The 18,070-nt window shown below is 49.2% G+C and overlaps 1 protein-coding gene across 5 annotated transcripts in view; it reads right to left on the bottom strand.

Annotated features, from left to right (window-relative positions):
* Positions 1 to 18,070, bottom strand: part of LOC135916780 (acyl-CoA:lysophosphatidylglycerol acyltransferase 1-like) — a 151,504-nt gene that overhangs the window by 109,538 nt on the left and 23,896 nt on the right. Inside the window, exon 1 of one of the 5 annotated variants that reach the window (XM_070522445.1) lies at positions 14,922 to 15,076. The exons of 1 other annotated variant lie outside the window; for it this stretch is intronic. In XM_070522445.1, coding sequence (XP_070378546.1) covers positions 14,922 to 15,011 — 90 coding nt within the window. In that variant the 5' untranslated portion in view covers positions 15,012 to 15,076. Of the gene's footprint in view, positions 1 to 1,722; positions 2,042 to 12,782; positions 12,806 to 14,917; positions 15,077 to 18,070 lie in introns of those variants that run through there. 3 more of the 5 variants (XM_070522448.1, XM_070522451.1, XM_070522447.1) reach the window with 3 other exon arrangements.

Raw genomic sequence — 18,070 nt, 5'->3', positions numbered from 1 at the left:
AGTCCAACACAGCTCTGGTCAACAGTTTAAAAGAAACACTGCGGCACGGATTTAGGCCAACCATCAAGCTTGAATACAGGGGGCCCCTTCCACTTCCTGTTAGCGACATCCCACCGGGGCACAGCATGCCAACGCTCGCAAACAGTTTTGATAGCCGTACTTTATTATTTATTATATTCACGCCCCTGCCGCGGCTTAACAGTCCGTCACCGGCGGTGCTGTCGCTCGAAGCAGTGCTCGGCCCACAATTTTTCTCTTTTATCTTTTTTTCTTTTCGCTTTCGCACAACGCCTTCAACCCCGAGCAGGCTTTGAACGGCGCTGCATTGTAAGCCGAAGACGAGGAACAAGAAACAACTTTCACGACGCGTAAAATAAGTGCGGAAACGGGGCACGACGGCGGACAGCCGGAAGTCCCGCCCGCTCAATGAGAAGAGGAACCGGAAGCGTCAGTCCGGGATATATACGGAAGAAGCAAGCACACAGTTACGGGAAGGATCAAATTACGGGCACCTCTCCTGGTTTCGGTGCGCTGGCCAAATTGCACGTGTCACTTCCAAGCTGTCCTCCCATTAAAGCGAGCCCTTGCTTGTGGGTCGCACGTTATAGGTCCCTTCCGATATCCGATTGGTAACCTTACTTCCTGACCTGTACCGCGCGCGTGCGTGTGTGTGTGTGTGTCCGCTGAAATAAACGTCGAAGCTGAGAGTACCGAGTGTGAAGAGATGCGCATGCAATACGTAGCGGCACATATACATTAGGCGCACAAATATTTCGGCGCAATCACGCGTTCACGCGCGGTGAAACAACCCTACAGAAAATCCGAGGAAATGCGCACGCGACAACCCGCGGCGAGGTTCACGCGGGAAACGGCGCAGTCGCACAACAAACGACGCGAGGAAACGGCAGAACTTTACTGCGGTTACCTTCAAGGAAACGACCGAACGCGAATCGGAAGATATCCTAACGCGCTTCCACGTCTTCACGTTTGCTTGTGTACGAGCGAATATGCGCACACAGACGGGAAATCATGTTATCGCGATGTACCAGCGAGGCTGAAGCATAGGCAAAAAGGTTAGCATGTTACACTGACGGCAGAAAAAAAAAAAGGCTCAGTGCCCTTCCACTGTGTGAAGAAGGTTGCGTGACCACTGAAGCTCTGTACGTGGGCCCCTTAATGGCGAACCGCACCTCCGCCGCGGGTCGGCCCAGCATTGCACTATCTTTGGAATTTTGTGTCTGCACAAAGACACGATCCTGGGGGCACGAGCCCTTAACAGCTTCGCCTTAAAGAAGAAGAAGAAGAAAAACAGGAATGTCCAGCTCAGTCGTTCACGAGAAACGAGCTTTCGCAGGCAGCAAGAATGTGTACAGCGGCAATGAATCGTCTCGAAAGATTGATCCGGACGATCACTGCGGCAGACGACGACGCTCAAGTGAATCTAAGTAGCCCCGTGACCCGCTTATATAACCCAAGGTCTACAAGAAGTAAGACGACAGTTGCCGTTCCACAGACTCGCTTAACTCCCATAACCACTTCTGCTCATCGTTCGTGTGCAGTCATATATAACGGACTGGCGGCCGTATACGCAGTCTTGCCAACAGGGCTCATTCGTAAGGGTTAAGCCGGCTCCGGGCGCAGGAACGCCGCAGCTACGCGAACGTCAGCACGCCACGCGGCCTTGAAGGAACAGGACAAAAAAAAGAAAAGAAAAGCACTCACACGCCACATACGAATACCAGGTCATCCATACGACGGCCTTCAGCGGCCTCGCAGCAAGCCCCTTCCAGCAAATGAACGCCTTTCTCGCATCACTTGACTCCAGCGAAGCTCATCAGGGAAGCTGCTCCATCGGGAGCCATATAAGACGCGCACAGCCATAGCGCAATGCCGGTGCAAAGCCCGGTTCATCCTAAACGAGCGGGGCCGGCGAGCATTCCCCGCGTATATATACACACCAAAAGCGCGGCAATCAAGCTCTCTTTCTTCCAGTCACGTCTACGCCCAGATAAGCTTCTGGGCCCCTGCACAGCCGTCCCGCCGATGCTGCCGATGCACCCGCTTTTCATGTGCGAGCACTGCTGCTTTTTTTTCCGAGCCTGTCTTTCAGTGGCGCGTGTGTAGGTCTATGCCACGCAATAGAGCTCACAGCCTCCCCCCCCACCGTCACGTGGGTCTCGCATTGTGCAGCCGCGGCACGAACGGTCATTGGCGGCGGCCATCCGCGTCGAACGGCAAGGGTGCAGGCAAGAGCAGCGATCTCTACGCGATCACTGCTCTCTCGCGACATCGTCGCTTCCCAGTGCGCGGATGGTGTGCGTGTGTATCACACACACACACGCGCGCGCACATATATGAGAGAGAGAGAACTGCTGGGCCAACTCAATGTAGCGAGCAAATTCAAGCTGAACGAGAAAGAAATATAGGATAAAGAAAGCCTGCAAAAAGCAAACCAATTCCTCACACTTTTTTTATTCCTTTGCCAAGGATAAGTGCCCAGTTTGGAAATCATGTTCTGCTACGTTTTGGAGTCCCTCTGAAAATTTTCCTGCGGCTTTCACGGCCGCAAAGCCTTTTTTTTTCAGTCGGAGCACGGTTCGAACACCGATTCAAAACGGCAGGAAGCGGCAGAGAAATGTATTCGGTTCATTCAATGATGCGCGCTTCGAGGCACGCGGTTGTTCCAGTACGGCACCGTCCGTTATTCGGTCGCGCGATCACGTGCACAACTCAGCCGGTGATCCGCGGCGCTAGGGGGGGGGGGGACATACAGTGCCGACGGCAAACACGTGCTGTACACCTATAAGCCGCGACCCCCTACATTTGTGTTCTGTCCCGCGTGCACAGCTGTCTGGCGATGACGTGTAGTTCCCCGCGAAACGGAAGTGTGCGGGAGACCTCGAGAATAACGGCTGCTGTGGTAAAAATGAACTTTAAAAAATGGAAATTAAGAGAAAATAAAAAAGAGAGAGAGAGGCTTCTCAAACCAGAGAGAGAAAAAGCGCGCGCGTGCGCATAAGGTTGGCGTGCAGCAACGCAAGCACGCCGACAGGCGGGAAGCTGTCGCGGACAGGCGGATTCCGGAAAGCGGCGACACGACAACAACAAAAGAAGCCAAGCTGCAGCGGAAGCGACACGCCACGGGAAAACCGGACACCCCCCCCCCTCCCCCCTCACAGCACAGCGCAGCTGCGCCGATCCGATGCGCGCGTGCGAACGCGTGAGGGCCGACGACCAACGACGACTCTGCGCACGGACCTGTGCACCTACCGGGCGCGGCCACGTAAGCGAAACGTACACATCTAGGAGATGATTTCGATACGACGAGAAGACAAAAAATAAATAAAAATAAAACAAGTTTGCTGGCAAGCGGACTACGTAGGCGCTATTAAAGAATTGGATTTTTTTGTGTGTGTGAAGTAGAAAAAAAACTTGCGCAGCTTGCACTACAGTGGTGGTGCAAGGCTGCAGTCCCCAGCGGAGCTTGTGATCGCCTACCTCTTACGTGGCTTGCCCGAGTTGTTTGTAGGTTTTGCGAGGTTAGGCTAGGTTTTGCTAAGCTGTTGGTAGGCTTGGCTAAGTCGCTTCTAGGTTTTGCGAGGTTATGCTAGCTTAGTTATGCTAACTTGTTCTCTAGGTGCGCTTAACGCTGGAAGTTGTCGAGCAGTCGCTGGCCGGGATCGCTTTCGCGGCGACGTCGAGCGTTGCCCGAGCTGAAACTCGGGATCCTCGACTCGGCGTCACTTCTTCTGAGCCGCAGCTTCGGCGCGGTGTTCCGGTTCAGCTCGGCGGCGACGCATCGCTTCTCGCTTGGCAGGGCGCTCCTTCCTCGTAAGCCGCTTCTCTTCGGGCATCCGGACTTTCTTCGTTCTTCCTAGGTCAGTAGCACGGAGTAGAGGAGGCGACAAGTGTGCCGCTGCACCGGCTGTTCCGTGCTTTTACTGGTCTGTGACGTCACAACTCCGGCTTACGCGCGTGGGGTGCGAGGAGGTTACGTGGCTCGGTGCTCTCGCAGGTGGTTGCTAGGCAACGCGAGGCGCCGCACAGCTGGGCTGAGTTTTCTGGTAACGCTCTACGGCGGAACTAATAATATTAAAGAAACATTCGCACACTTGTATACAAACTCACAACGCGAATAAAGCACCGCAGGTATATACAGCTTGTCACAGCTATCACTCACCGCGTTTTTTAAACAAGACGGGTCCATTCTATGCGAAGACAACCAAGTGCATATTGTTGTCGCCAGTCAATTTATTGATTAATTGCAATAAGCTGAATTTTATTACTGCTCCGAATGTCGTGCTGCCAATGAAGGAATTGTTTAAGTTAGGGCAACTTAAAAGTGGCATGTCTTCATGCAGGTACTTTTTGCCCGTTTATATTTTCCGGCTGATAATGAAAGGCCGCGAGAAATGAAAAAAAAAAGAAATCCCGTGACTAACCGTTCGTCTGCCCCAAAAAGCAGCGCCCTCAAACGCGCTCCAGTGGAGTTAGCGATCGCGCTCCTTCCACGACGCATCAGCCACCAGTTATCGGCACCCTAAAACCCTCTCATCGAAACCAAGGCGCCGCGCTGTCACGGGCGGGACGCGACAAATGAAGTGCCAAGTAGACATGACGCACTAAGTGCTTCTTGCGTGAGGGCGCTGCGTTATGGTGCGGGTGGACGGTCAGTCACGCGATATTTCGATTTCTTGCGAACTTTCTTTATCAGTCGGAGACGGACAAAAACTACCTTGCTTGAAGCACGCCAGCTTTACGTCTCTTTCGATTTACTACAAGTTCTGAATTGACAGCACGGCATTCAAAGCGGTAATTAAAAAAAATCGTCATTGCAATTATTTATTTGATTGAATGGCATCCACAAGAAAGTTACCAGTGGCTTGTCTACTCGACTGAGAACAACATGCACTTGTACATCCTGGCTTAGAATGGCCGGTCTTTAAAAAAAAACGAGAAAAGAACGCGATACATTATACCTGGAAAACCGCGCGGAAATTCAACGCAAGGATGTTACTAGGAAATTCTGAAACAAAACTGCAGGGACATTTTAAAGGTTACTGGGAACATTCGCTACTGCGAACAGCGTGGCCGTTTTGTTATCGCAGAATCCCAGCCTCTCTGCATTAACGGCCACATTTACACGTTTGTAATGCAGACGGCAGACAATGAGGGGCGCGCAGTTGGTGCGGTGACGATGGCGTCAGCAAGTACTGCGCAGTACACACGGCGAGAACAGCCGGAAAAAACAAAACCTGGCATGCCCTCCTCCTCCTTCTAGCAGTAGTGGCTAGGTCCCCTCGCCAGCGACGACGACGTCACAAGCAGTCGCCTCCGCGTCACACGCACCGCTTGCAGTGCGAAAACGCGAACAGCGCAGAAACTCCCGCGAAACCGACGAGCGCCAGCACCACAAACTCGCAATGTAGCAAGGTGAGAGAGAGAGAGAGAAACGGAAGCAGGGATAATGGCGCAACCGTCACGTGGACCCCTAGTCTCCTATGTGAGAAGGCAAGCGAGAAATGTGGAGCCTCTACCACGGAGGAGCTACAGCTTTCTCGCGCCATAACTTCCCAACGCTTCATTTGCTTCTGTCTCTGCGTGGTGTTACACAATCTGTCTGAAAAGTTCTTACGTTAGCACGCCCCGTGGACGACGCTTTACAAGGTCTCCAGTTTTATTTTATTTTTTTGTGTGTGTATGGCAAAAGGACGGTGCCGGGGAGGGGCGAGTAGGTGGGGGTGTTAACACTGCAAAACTGCACAGTGGATGATGAGTCACCCGTCGTGAGTCCAGGGATGGCTCACGATCAATTTCCTGCCACCTGTGGTTCGCGCGCATTCAAACACTATTACTTGATGTGTACAACTAGAACTGCCGACAAAACAAGGCCAGAACCTCTCTAAAGAAACACTAATAAGCAAAACTAAATTGCTTTACACTGGCAAAACATTGTTTGTTGATGATCATGCACTTTTAGTTCAATTGAAGAGAAAAGATTGGTTACAGGTGAGTACGTGAAGCGCAAACTGCCTCTTCCTGTTATGTTTTTTGTTTTATTTTTCCGGGACGAGCCCGCAGCCCACGCGCGTTGGTGCGACGTCACAGATATTAATGTATCATCTCGTCTTCGGGCGGTTTTGGCACATAAACGTAGCTCAAGATTTGCTATACATCGAGTCTCTGATTCCCTTGAACTACAACAACGCAGTCCTCCTTCACCGGTGAACAACCAACTTCGGCCGAGTAGGCAGACGCTGTCGCAAGCCATGCCTCGACGACAAACCAGCTAGTGCGGGGAATAATCTTGAGTGGTCGTCACTTGTTTTTAAAGTGTTCGTCTGGCTTACTAAGCTGCCCTGACGGTGGCAGTATAGCTATACATAGTTGGATTGGCACATGCGGCAGCTAACGCAGCTTCACTAATGCCTTTACCGACACCCTCGCTAATACAGCTTAGGTTTATACTGCTCCTTCGCGTGACTCGGTATAAGAAAGCCTCGGTGTACGAATGAAAAAAAAAAAAACGCTGCTACCTTACCGACTGACAGGTTTCGGCTGCAGCCACACAATCTCGGCGCGAGCGCGTGGTTCGGGTTGTTTACGCGTGAAAGACTGCTCTACTCGGAAAAGAGCGTCTGGGAGAATCATTGATTCGCTCTTCCGCGCCCTGTTTTTCTCGTGGATACGTGTGTGTGTGTGTGTGTGTGTGTGTGTGTGTGTGTGCGTGCGTGCGTGCGTGCGTGCGTGCGTGCGTGCGTGCGTGCGTGCGTGCGTGCGTGTGTGTGTGTGTGTGTGTGAGAGAGAGAGAGAGAGAGACGGGGCTTCGCTTTTCCGCGCCCAAGGGTTTTTATAAATATAAATTGAGTAAAAAAAGAAGACGAAAGCGGCCAAGGTGGGTCGAGTTTCCGGCAACCCTCGCAAAACACACCCGGTGCTCACGGCTGCGGCAGCGTGCCAAGCCCGGACAGCGTGCCTGCGGCAAGGTGTGTGACGACGTGGGACCGCCGACGCGTGCCGTGGTTCTTCAAATCATCCCGGTCGCGTACACACACAGCGCGTTGAGAGCGCCGGTTTAGGTTAGGGTATGCTAGAACATACTTTTTCTCTTTTTTTTTTCGAGGTTGTAGAAAGTCACCCACGCGATTCCTGCACGTAAAGATGAAGAAAAAAAAAGATGACGCTTAATTGGCCAATTTTCAGGGTGGGAAACTATTGGTCTCTAAACGGCGTCGCTGGCGCGCCGTCGAAATCATCGTGACGTCATCACGCAGGAGCAAACTGCTTCCCGGAGCAAAACATTAAGGGTAGGTGGGATTATGATGTTCATAATAAAAATAATAATAATAATATAGATTATTGCCACAAAATATAGAAAACACAAGCAGGCCGGTCTAAGCCTCAGTTGGCTTGTAGGACCATGCCAATGAATATGATTAATAATAATAATAATAATAATAATAATAATAATAATAATAATAATAATAATAATAATAATAATAATACTTAAGACTACTGCACGTAGCTTCAGATGCGCTCGCGTGGTGCACCTGCAGCAGTCGCAGTAGGCCAGTATATGATGAGGCCACGTATTTATGATGACGTCACGACGTACCACCCTCCTCTACCGAAACTGGCACCGCATTCATAAAAAAAAAGAGCTCCTACGCTAGAAATGTTCGTAAGAGAAAAATTTAATGCTGGACATAATTTTATGAGGGAAGGCGGCCGGCCAATGGCCGAACGAAAAGCTCCGCGAATGCGGTCCCTCGTTCGCAGAAAGGACGCATAACAAATAATTCCTAGGGCGCTCCGGCGCTTGCCAGTATGTTTTGTAGGGTTTCGAGAGCGCGCAGCTTCGTTTAACGCGAAATAGCGACAGGGTCAGAAACGTGACGTCACAGTAGCGCATTAAGAAGTACGCGGTCGAGTTCGTTGACGAAATACATCAGACTGATCGGTCGGCGCGGTGACAAAAGATTTTCAACGCAGTTGGCACCGCAGAGCAATCTGCGCATAGAAACCCCTGAACAAGACGGCGGATGTTGCGGGTGATCTAGTTAAACCCAGGTGTATACAGTACGTGCATTGTTCCTCCCCCATTGTGTTTCGCGCGTTCCTCTTCGCCCGGCTCGCTTGCTTCCTGCGTCAGAAGGGCGGACGTGCCTAAAGCGAAAAAACAGTTTTGCAATGTCCGCCCCTTACGGCGGAATGATAGAGGGAACACTGCACGTATTGCTATATTGTATTGTTTCGTGCCGCATTCTTTCTTTGTCTTCGCTTTGTCTGTGCGTACATCAAATGCTGGCCGCGGCGGCCGCACTTCGACGGGGGCGAAGTGCAAAAAATACGCCCGTATATACCGCGCACTGCACACTCTTAGAAAAATTTACACCCTTTGGGGCGTATCTTGTCCCACAACAATAATCATCTGTCTTGCCCGCGTTTCCTTTCTCTAACGCGGCGAGCCCGGTACTTCCCAGTCACGAACGGCATGCGCGTTATCATCATGACATAGCATTCTCGACAGGAAAGTAGCGAGCGCCGAGTTTTCAGGAAAAGAAACCCAAGCAGGGCAGATGATCGTTGTCGTGGGACAAATATACACCCCAAAGGGTGCAACCGTTTTAAGAGTATTAGGCAAAGTTACACCCTTTGAATTGTATCTCTACCACACAACGATAATCGTCATCTGCCTTGCTTGCGTTTCCTTTCTTGAAAACATCGCGCCCGCTGCTTTCCTATCGGGAATGCTATAGGTCATGCTGATAACGCGCATGCCGTTCGTTACTGGAAAGTACCGTGTTTGCCGCGTTAAAGGAAATGCGGACAAGACAGATTACGATTATCGTTGTGTGGCAGAAGAATGTAATTTTGCTTAAGAGTGTATGGCGTGGAACGTAAAGCCACACGAGATATTTCTGCCGAACTTACTTTTTCGGGGCGGTATTGAGTGGTGGCGATGACGAAGACGTCATCTGCAACTGCGACACGCATGAACTCACTGCGGCGGTTCGGTTGGCCCGGGGCCACCGCGCTCGCGTAGATCTTGACAAAATTCTACAATTCCTAATTGTACAAGAGACTTGCAAACAAATGGGCAGACGCGCAAAACTGAGAACACCCACACTAGCATTTTAGACTGAAGAAGAAATAAACGGAGAAATAAAACTGAAGAATAGCAAAGGCAAGAAAAAGAAGGGAAGAGAGAGAGAAGAAATTGCCGGGTACAATGTCCTACGCATGCGGGGTACGCGAATGGATTTGCGCGTGCTGCTTAGGGTGCATTCAAATGACGCTAAGAAACCCACGAGCAACATTTATTCCCGCATTACAAACCTCCATCATAATCATCAGCAGCAGCAGCCTGCTTACGCCCACTGCAGGGCAAAGGCATCTCCCATACTTCTCCAACTAGCCCATTCATATGCTCATTGTGGCCATCATGTTGTCCCTGCAAACTTCTTAATCTCATCCGCCCACCTAACTTTCTGCCGCTCCCTGCTACACTTCGCTTCCCTTGGAATCCAGTCCGTAACCCTTAATGACCATCGGTTATCTTCCCTCCTTATTACATGCCCTGCCCATGCCCATTTCTTTTTCTTGATTTCAACTAAGGTGTCATTAACTCGCCTTTGTTCTCTCACCCAATGTGCTCTTTTCTTATCCCTTAACGTTACACCCATCATTCTTCTTTCCATAGCTCGTTGCGTCGTCCTCAATTTAAGTAGAACCCTTTTCGTAAGCCACCAGGTTTCTGCCCCGCACGTGAGTACAGGTAAGACAAAGCTGTTAAACACTTTTCTCTTGAGGGATAATGGCAACCTGCTGTTCATTATCTGAGAATGCCTGCCAACCGCACCCCAGCCCATTCTTATTCTTCTGATTATTTCCCTCTCCTGATCCCGATCCGCTGTCACTACCTGTCCTAAGTAAATGTATTCCCTTACTACTTCCAGTGCTTCGCTACGTATCGTAAACTGCTGTTCTTTCCGGAGACTGTTAAAGATTACTTTAGTTTTCTGGAGATAAATTTTTAGACCCACCGTCCTGCTTTGCCACTCCAGGTCAGTGAGCATGCATCGCAATTGGTCCCCTGAGTTACTAAGCAAGGCAATATCATCAGCGAATCGCAAGTTACTAAGGCATTCTCCATTAACTCTTATCCCCAATTCTTCCCAATCCAGGTCTCTGAATACCTCCTTACATATGCTTGACACACGCTTACATAAGCTTACATATGCTGAACTGGTGATACAGCCAGCGATGGTCGAACGGTTCTTTTCTCTCTCTCTCTCTCTCTCTCTCTCTCTCTCTCTCACTCTCTCTCTTTCAATCGTGCTCGCTGCCTGTTCACATAGGGGGCCGGACATGGTTAAACACGGTGGGCGCCGAATAAGCGTCCCCTCGCCTCTCACTGTCCCGAGTTTCGCCACGCCATTTGTGGACCACACACGTGTCGAACGCGGGGGCGCCATAACCGCGGGCAAGCGCGAAAACTAATTGCGAAAAAGACTGCAGACTGGTAAGCGTTATAGCTCCCGATGGGCGCAGGTTCGAGCTTGACGGATCGCCCCTATGATAGGGCAGAGCGAACTCTCTCACATGCGACCACCACGACGCCCGCATCATCAAACGAACCGCAGAGCCACGCATCTCTGGACCGCCGAGCGAGAGGCTAAATTTAGCTCCGATTACGTCACGCGTAACGCAACAGCGGCGCCCTCTTCTGCACGCGACGCATGCACGGTGGGGCGATGGCTTCTCTGCTCTGCACAACGATATCCAAAGTAAGCCGCGTGCATACACCAAAAATATCTAGACGATATTAGTACTGCACGTTTCCGTTGCATGCGTGTAAAGGTACATGCGGTTTTAGCAACGGACCTCTTTAGGCTGATCCAGATTGAGACATTTGGCGTCAAAATTGAACAGAATCGAGAAATTAGTTAAAGCGAAATTATTCTATTGGACGCGTCGAAAACCACGATGTCACTGTGACGCACGCCCGTAGTGCGGGACTCCGGATTCATTTTGGCCTTCCGGGCTTCTTCATCGCGCACCCAATGCAACGTACACGGGCGCTTTTTCTTTTTCTTTTTTGGCATTTCGGCCCCGTCGAAATGGGGTCGCCGCTGCCAGGTTTCGGTCCCGCAACCTCGCGCTTAGCAGCGCTCAACGCCGAAGCCACTAAGCAACCATGGCGCACAAGAAATTTTATATCGCCAATCGCTTGGCGCGTATTATTGACTTTGAAAAATATGAATATGTAACTAGCTAAAACCAAACGCAGTATCATTTACTTTACGAAATCGAATTGCAGGGACACGAAGGCAAGTCTCTCATAACCGACAAAGTCAACTCGATCCGCACGCAGCTCAGAAAGAAAAAAAAGAAAGAAAGAGCACGAAAATGCCAAGAACCACTTCTTTGTCTTGTTCACCCATGTGACGATTAATGAATATACCATTGTTATGCTCTGGGACAAAGGGCACGCCATAAAAAACAGCAGATAGGATGTCCTGTACCAGCGTCACGCGGAAGCGCTTATCCGGGCGCGTTGCAGCAGCGCGTGAAATACGACGCCGCTCCCAGCGCGGTGTTCGGGACGTACACCACCAACGCGTATGTGTGACCTTGAGCGGCGGAGCGTATCAACGGCAAGGGTCACCGCCGTGTCGCGCACACTGTGCAGTAGGCGACCGCGTATAACGGAATCCCACGATGCCGAGCTACTTACACTAGACATACACCGCCGCCCTCTATACTATACCTCGTCTCAGCATGCTGGGTGCCATGGCCTCTCAGGGTTGCAGGCATGGACGTGCGACAACTGTCAAAGCTTTCGAGTAACGTATCGAATATGGCGTCCCATTCGGTACGGCCTTTCGATCGGGCGACAACGATTCGCAAATGAGAATATCCTTTCTTTTTCGAATAGTTTTCCGATATTTCGAAACGTGAAATGCGCACAATGAGACGAATGGAAGTAAAAAAAAAATTACGATGAATTTTGTCCCCACACGCGGGCGTAGGGACAAAAACAAAAAACAAATCGCTGTTCCGCCCGAAAAGCGAAGTACCAATTGCGATAGTAAATTAGTAGATAGCTGTACGAAGTAAGGATAGTAGTTTTATCGGCCGTATAAACTTGTAAACATTCGCTTGCTAACTAAATTAACAATGATAGAATGTGTAAGCGTGACTTAACGACAACCTTCTGGGGTAAGGAATCGCGGCAGCAGCAACCGAATTGACCTCCGTGCATCTCTCGCTTCAACGCGAACGAAACGTCGAAAGCCCAGCGCATACGAAGCTACCGGCAAAGATCGTAGATCGCCTTGAAGATGACGCCCACGCGGTCACGCACTTCGGTCACATCGCAGACCGACTTCAAGACGCACGAGCGCCGGCAACCCGTCCTTACGTCGCCGCCAATGCGTCTGCTAAGGCGTCCACGATTCGCGTGGCCGGCGCTGCAGTAGACGCCGCGGTTGTCTCCGCTCTGTACGGAGCGGCGGGCGAGGAGGACATCGAGGCACCCTACAGCAGCGGCCGGAGAAGAACGCTCCCCCTCCCTCGCTTGACCCACCGCCTTGCGCGCGACAGGAGAGGGCACGCATCCGGTCCGCCTTCCTCGCCCGCGCACGCGAGATTGAACGGCGTTCGCCGGCTCACCTTCATACGCTTTCACTCACACGGAATTTCACGGCGACGGCAGAAATGCGGCTGGAGTGTCCATATAATTGCTATCGCAATATAAAAAAAAAACGAGGACTTACGCAGCGGAGCAGGGTACGACGCTACGGGAGCCAGGCTTGCCCAGCAATGCAGTGATCGTTCGCCCTCTCCGAGGTGGGGGGGGGGGGGGGGGTAGAAGGAGTGCACCTTATTGTCGTATACATAGGTCCAAGTGGCGCAGTGCGTACCTTTCGCGTCACGCTCCTAAGCCCGAGGGTGCGAGATGGAATCCCGGCCCATACGGCGCATGCGCCGCATCATACGGCGGGGCGAGAACGCACCGTGTACCGTGAATCGGGTGCACGTTGAAGAACCGCAGTGTGGTCAAAAGTAATCCGGAGTGCCGTATACTGCGGCCCTGCCTCATAATCATATCGCAGTCTTGGCACGTAAAACGCAGAAACTCAAAATGCCTAACTATACGAATACCAGCGTGCGAGCATAGGTTTATATCACTCAGGAAAACGGCTGCTCGCTAGTCGAAAATTGCTCCAGGAGTATTAGATATTCGACGCGGCTCGGTGTCAAACATTACCATCTGCACAAGCCGAGTCGCGGGCAGAACGGGATGACGCAACAACTGCAAAGGGAAGCGAGGTTTCCGTGCATACCAGCTGCGCCCTGATGAAAAAAAAGTTCCCCGTTGCGCGATGATCGCTAGCGAAGCAATTGTGAAACTGCGTACGTTTAACGCGTGCATTTAACCGAGACATTTTACAGCAACAGCGGAGACAGACGAACCCGGAAGTGCACAGGAAGACGTGTTCTTGTAGCACGTGCAATCCCGAGGGGAACAAGTTCTTTTATGCTAATCCCGAGGTCACGGTTTTTACTCCCGACAGCGGGGGCCCATTCGGTTGGGGACGGAATGCAAACACACCCGTGTACTTAAGCTATATATATATATATATATATATATATAAATTTCATTTTAACCGAGCCCAGACTACGTGACGCCGTAACAGGCATAATCACCTTATGGCATGCTGCGGCGAAGACAATATATATATATATATATATATATATATATATATATATATACATATATATATATACCTTTATTCATAAAAACAAGTGGTACAAAGTGCCAAGGCATTAGGAAAAAAGTTGCTACAGAGGCAACTTGACTGGTCCTAATAACCAGAAGGTCCAAACGTGCCCGACCAACCACAATGTCATTAGTAAGTGAAATTCTATACATACACGAGCGACGCAACTCCCGAGTATCCATTACCTCGTGCGGCAACGCGAGGAAATGAAGCCATTCAGGGATAAGTGCCGGCCTAAGACGTTAACGTCGTTCTAAAACTGTAGGGTGCGGCTACGGGCTAATGTAGTGTACGAGGCATACTTAGATCGCTGTGAACGAGAGGAAAGGAAACCGAGGGCCCGATTGTTTGTTGGTCATATCATAAGAAGGAACAGAGACACCAAGGACAACATTGAGGAAATTACAAGTACTCATAAATTGAATTAAATAAATTGTAAGTTAATCAAAGCGAAAGTGGACGAAAAAGCAACGGGCCGCAGGTGAGGCACGAACCCACGTACGTCTTTGCATTACGCGTGCGATGCTCTCAACAATTAAGCTATACAGCGGCGGCGTCTCCTCATCCACATTCTGTGGTATTTATGTTTATCTACTACAGCTAAACAACCTGGGAGTGTGAGCCAGCGTCACGCCCCGAGGAGCTTTGCATGTACTGAATAGGTAAATAGTTTTCTTCTCGCTGCTCTATTCACTCTTCCTGAAGTCTCTCCATGTCTCTATCAACATCCCCCACTCAAGTTTGCCGCGCTGCACCGTTCCTCCGTTTTTTTTCATCATCATCATCATCTAATTATTATTATTTTTACCCTGCTGACTGCTGTTCAGGTGTCAGCAGACGTAGCCAGGCACACAGCGCGGTCAGCAATAATTTATTTACTGACATTTAGCCCCGTATGCAGAGATGCAACTTAAGTTGAAGCACATGCTTGACTTGATCCGAGTGACGCCTATCGGGAACGCGCCGAAGGAAACGCAGTGAGCGTCTTTGGGCACGTTAACGCCAGGCGTCATCTAAATCAAGTCAAGCATGTGCTTCGACTTAAGTTGCATCTCTGCATATGGGGGTTAGTTTCCTCGTGCAATGTGGGCATGGTGGTACGACAAGGAAAACAACGATGGGCTTACGCACGCTTTTCTTCATTGTGCAGTTCTTCAGTTCTTCGGTACCTGCACGGCAGTGCGGCTCGACTACGGCTTTCCAGCACCAGGGTCCGCCCATCGGCAACGCATCGACTCTTCTGGAAAGCGAGAACGACTTCGCCTACCTTTCGCCCGTCATTCTACCGACCGCCAGACAGCACATGCGCACATTCGTGCACGTGCACAATGTTCACGACTGCGCAGCTGCAAGATCGTGTACAGCATTGGTGGCGAAGGATATAAAACCAGGCCCGGCTGCATCGCTTTTCAGTGGGCATGGTGGTACGACAAGGAAAACAACGATGGGCTTACGCACGCTTTTCTTCATTGTGCAGGTTAGTAGGTTCCCAAAACTACCTCACGCTTCTTTTAAATCTGATGACCTGTTCCTTGTCGTGCTTCCATGCCCAAAAGCCTTGGTTGATCCTTTTTATTCTTTGCTTTTGTTGTTATGTGGTGACGTTGAGAGCAATCCCGGTCCCAGTACAGGTTCGCAAAAAGCGCAATCTTCGAATGCTGTGGAAGAAATTTTGAAAACGCTTAAGGATCTAGACGAGCGATCTATAAGAATGGAAACCCTACAGAAATCTATGGCTACGTCAATATCAGACCTAAAGGAAAAGCAGGAGTCAGTTTGTCAGGTAACATCAGATATAAAAGCCAGATTAGAAAAAGTTCAACAGCAAACTTTTGCAATTGAACAAAAGCAGACAGATCTCGACGACGTGCGGGATTCCGTAGTCCGCGTCGAAAAGCACACGCGCACACTCCACTCAAGACTAAACGACGCCGAAGACCGCGCTCGCCGGAATAACTTGTTGTTCTACGATGTGCCTGACTCCGCTGATGAAACCTATTCCAAGTCAGAAAAAATACTGAAAATTTTTGCCGACACTTTAAAAGTTGATATTTCAAGTAACAACATAGCCAGAGCGCACAGAATCGGGCGATTTGCCACAGGGAAAGCACGACCACTAATAGTAAAATTTGAAACATACAAATGTAAGGACTTAGTCCTTTCCAAGCGCCAAGTTCTAAAGGATGAAAAAAAAAATATCCGTAAGCGAAGATTACTGCCCAGCAACAAGACACTGCCGCAAAAAGTTGATCGAATTTGGAAAAAACACAAAAAAGTCATTCAAGTTGCATTACAATAAATTGATTATCGGCGGAAAAACGTATGTTTACAATGAAGCTCATAATACTGTTACTGAAATAGAAGCTTTCGATAGCACACAGAACGACCTCAGCCCTCGTACTCTTCGCTCTGGACGCGAATTCCCTTTAAAAGAAATATAGGGGAACGAACGGGGAGGTGGTTCTCAGCTGTGTTCTTGCTCGGTGCTTTTCTCGAAGAACATGCGTAGTCTTCTGCCAAAGAGGGACGAACTGTGTGCCATTATTGATGACTGTGACGCTGACATCATTGCGTTAACTGAAACCTGGCTGTCATCTAGGGTAGCCAACTCTGAGTTGTTTTTTTGCAGAAATAAATACGCAGTTTTTCGGAGCGATCGCACCGGTAAAGTAGGCGGTGGTGTGCTTCTTGCAATCAGTGACCGATTTGAGGGCTTTTGTGTGCCGGTTGTTTCAGATTTAGAAATCATCTGGTGCTGCCTTACAGTAAAATTTAAAAAGCTACTAATAGGGGTTTGTTACCGATCACCCTCAAGTCCTTTGTCCTTTTGCAATGACCTGTATGACAACTTGAACCAAATAACAATACGCTATCCTGGAGTGCCAATATATCTAATGGGCGATTTTAATTTTCGAAACATCGTATGGTCACCCATCAGTCCGTTTTCTGAGCCCTCATCTACTGAATGTAATGAGTTCATTACACTTTGTTCTGACTTCGGTTTTTCACAAATGGTCACCTCACCAACGCGATAACTCGGCACTCAACCTCACTACTTGATCTCGTGCTCACAACTTCTCCCGACAACGTCTCATCGATAACTCACTTACCTGGTCTGAGTGATCATGACATTTTGCACTTCACGCTTACATTCCCCCAGCAGTATCAATGCAAACAACTAAAGACAATTAGAAACTTCAAAAGAGCCAATTTTTCTGCCATAAACTCAAGCCTATGTTCATTTCTTGACGACTTCTTACCGCAGTTTTTTGAACGATCAGTTGAAAGAAATTGGTGTATGTTCAAGACTAAAATTTTAGAATTAATCCATCAGCATGTTCCACTCCAGCGCGTTTATTCTCATAATCAAGCCCCCTGGTATAACAGATTTCTTAATATGCTCTCAAATAGGAAGAGACGCCTTTTTCGCACTGCAAAACGGACGAAAAAGCCTGCACATTGGCTTGCATATAAAAACGCTGCCTCCAACTACTCAATCACTGCTAAAAATACTAAGCACACATTTTTTAGCAAAACCCTGCCATTATTACTAAAAACAAATCCAAAGCGCTTTTGGAGCGTAGTAAAATGTAAACGTGGAAATAAGATTGCATTAACACAGTCTGGTAGTCAGGTTCCCAGCTATCTTTGCGCAGACGTCTTGAACAGCGCGTTTGTGCAATCATTTTCCTCTCCCGCACCTAACAACGAATGTCCCGTCTTACAGGGCTGTAACTTTCCTCTTATGGACCCTATTATATTTGATGCAACAGGAATTTAAAAAATAATCGAAAATTTGAAAATTACTTCCTCCTGCGGTGTCGATGAAATCACCACCAAATTCTTAATTAGCACAGTTGAATATTCATCTATCATATTGCAATATCTATTCTCGCAATCATATAACTCTGGCATGCTTCCGCTTGATTGGAAAACAGGAAAAATCATTCCCATACACAAATCAGGTGACACTCATAATCCCTTTAATTATAGACCAATTTCTCTTACCTCAGTACCTTGTAAAATTATGGAACATGTAATCTACACGCATCTCATTAACTTCCTTGACGATAATAATTTCTTTACTCCTCACCAGCACGGGTTTAGAAAAAACTTCTCTTGCGAAACACAGCTTCTCACATTTACAAACGATTTACACTCTAACCTTGACGCAGGCTTCACGACGGACTGTATTTTTTTGGACTTCGCTAAGGCATTTGACAAGGTGTGTCATGCTCTACTCTTACACAAACTAAGCATTTTAAACATTGACCCTACAC

Source organism: Dermacentor albipictus, chromosome 7 (assembly GCF_038994185.2).
Source record: "Dermacentor albipictus isolate Rhodes 1998 colony chromosome 7, USDA_Dalb.pri_finalv2, whole genome shotgun sequence".
Lineage (NCBI taxonomy): Eukaryota > Metazoa > Arthropoda > Arachnida > Ixodida > Ixodidae > Dermacentor > Dermacentor albipictus.
Note: the sequence above shows the minus strand (reverse complement) of the source record. Positions and strands in the feature narration are given on the sequence as shown.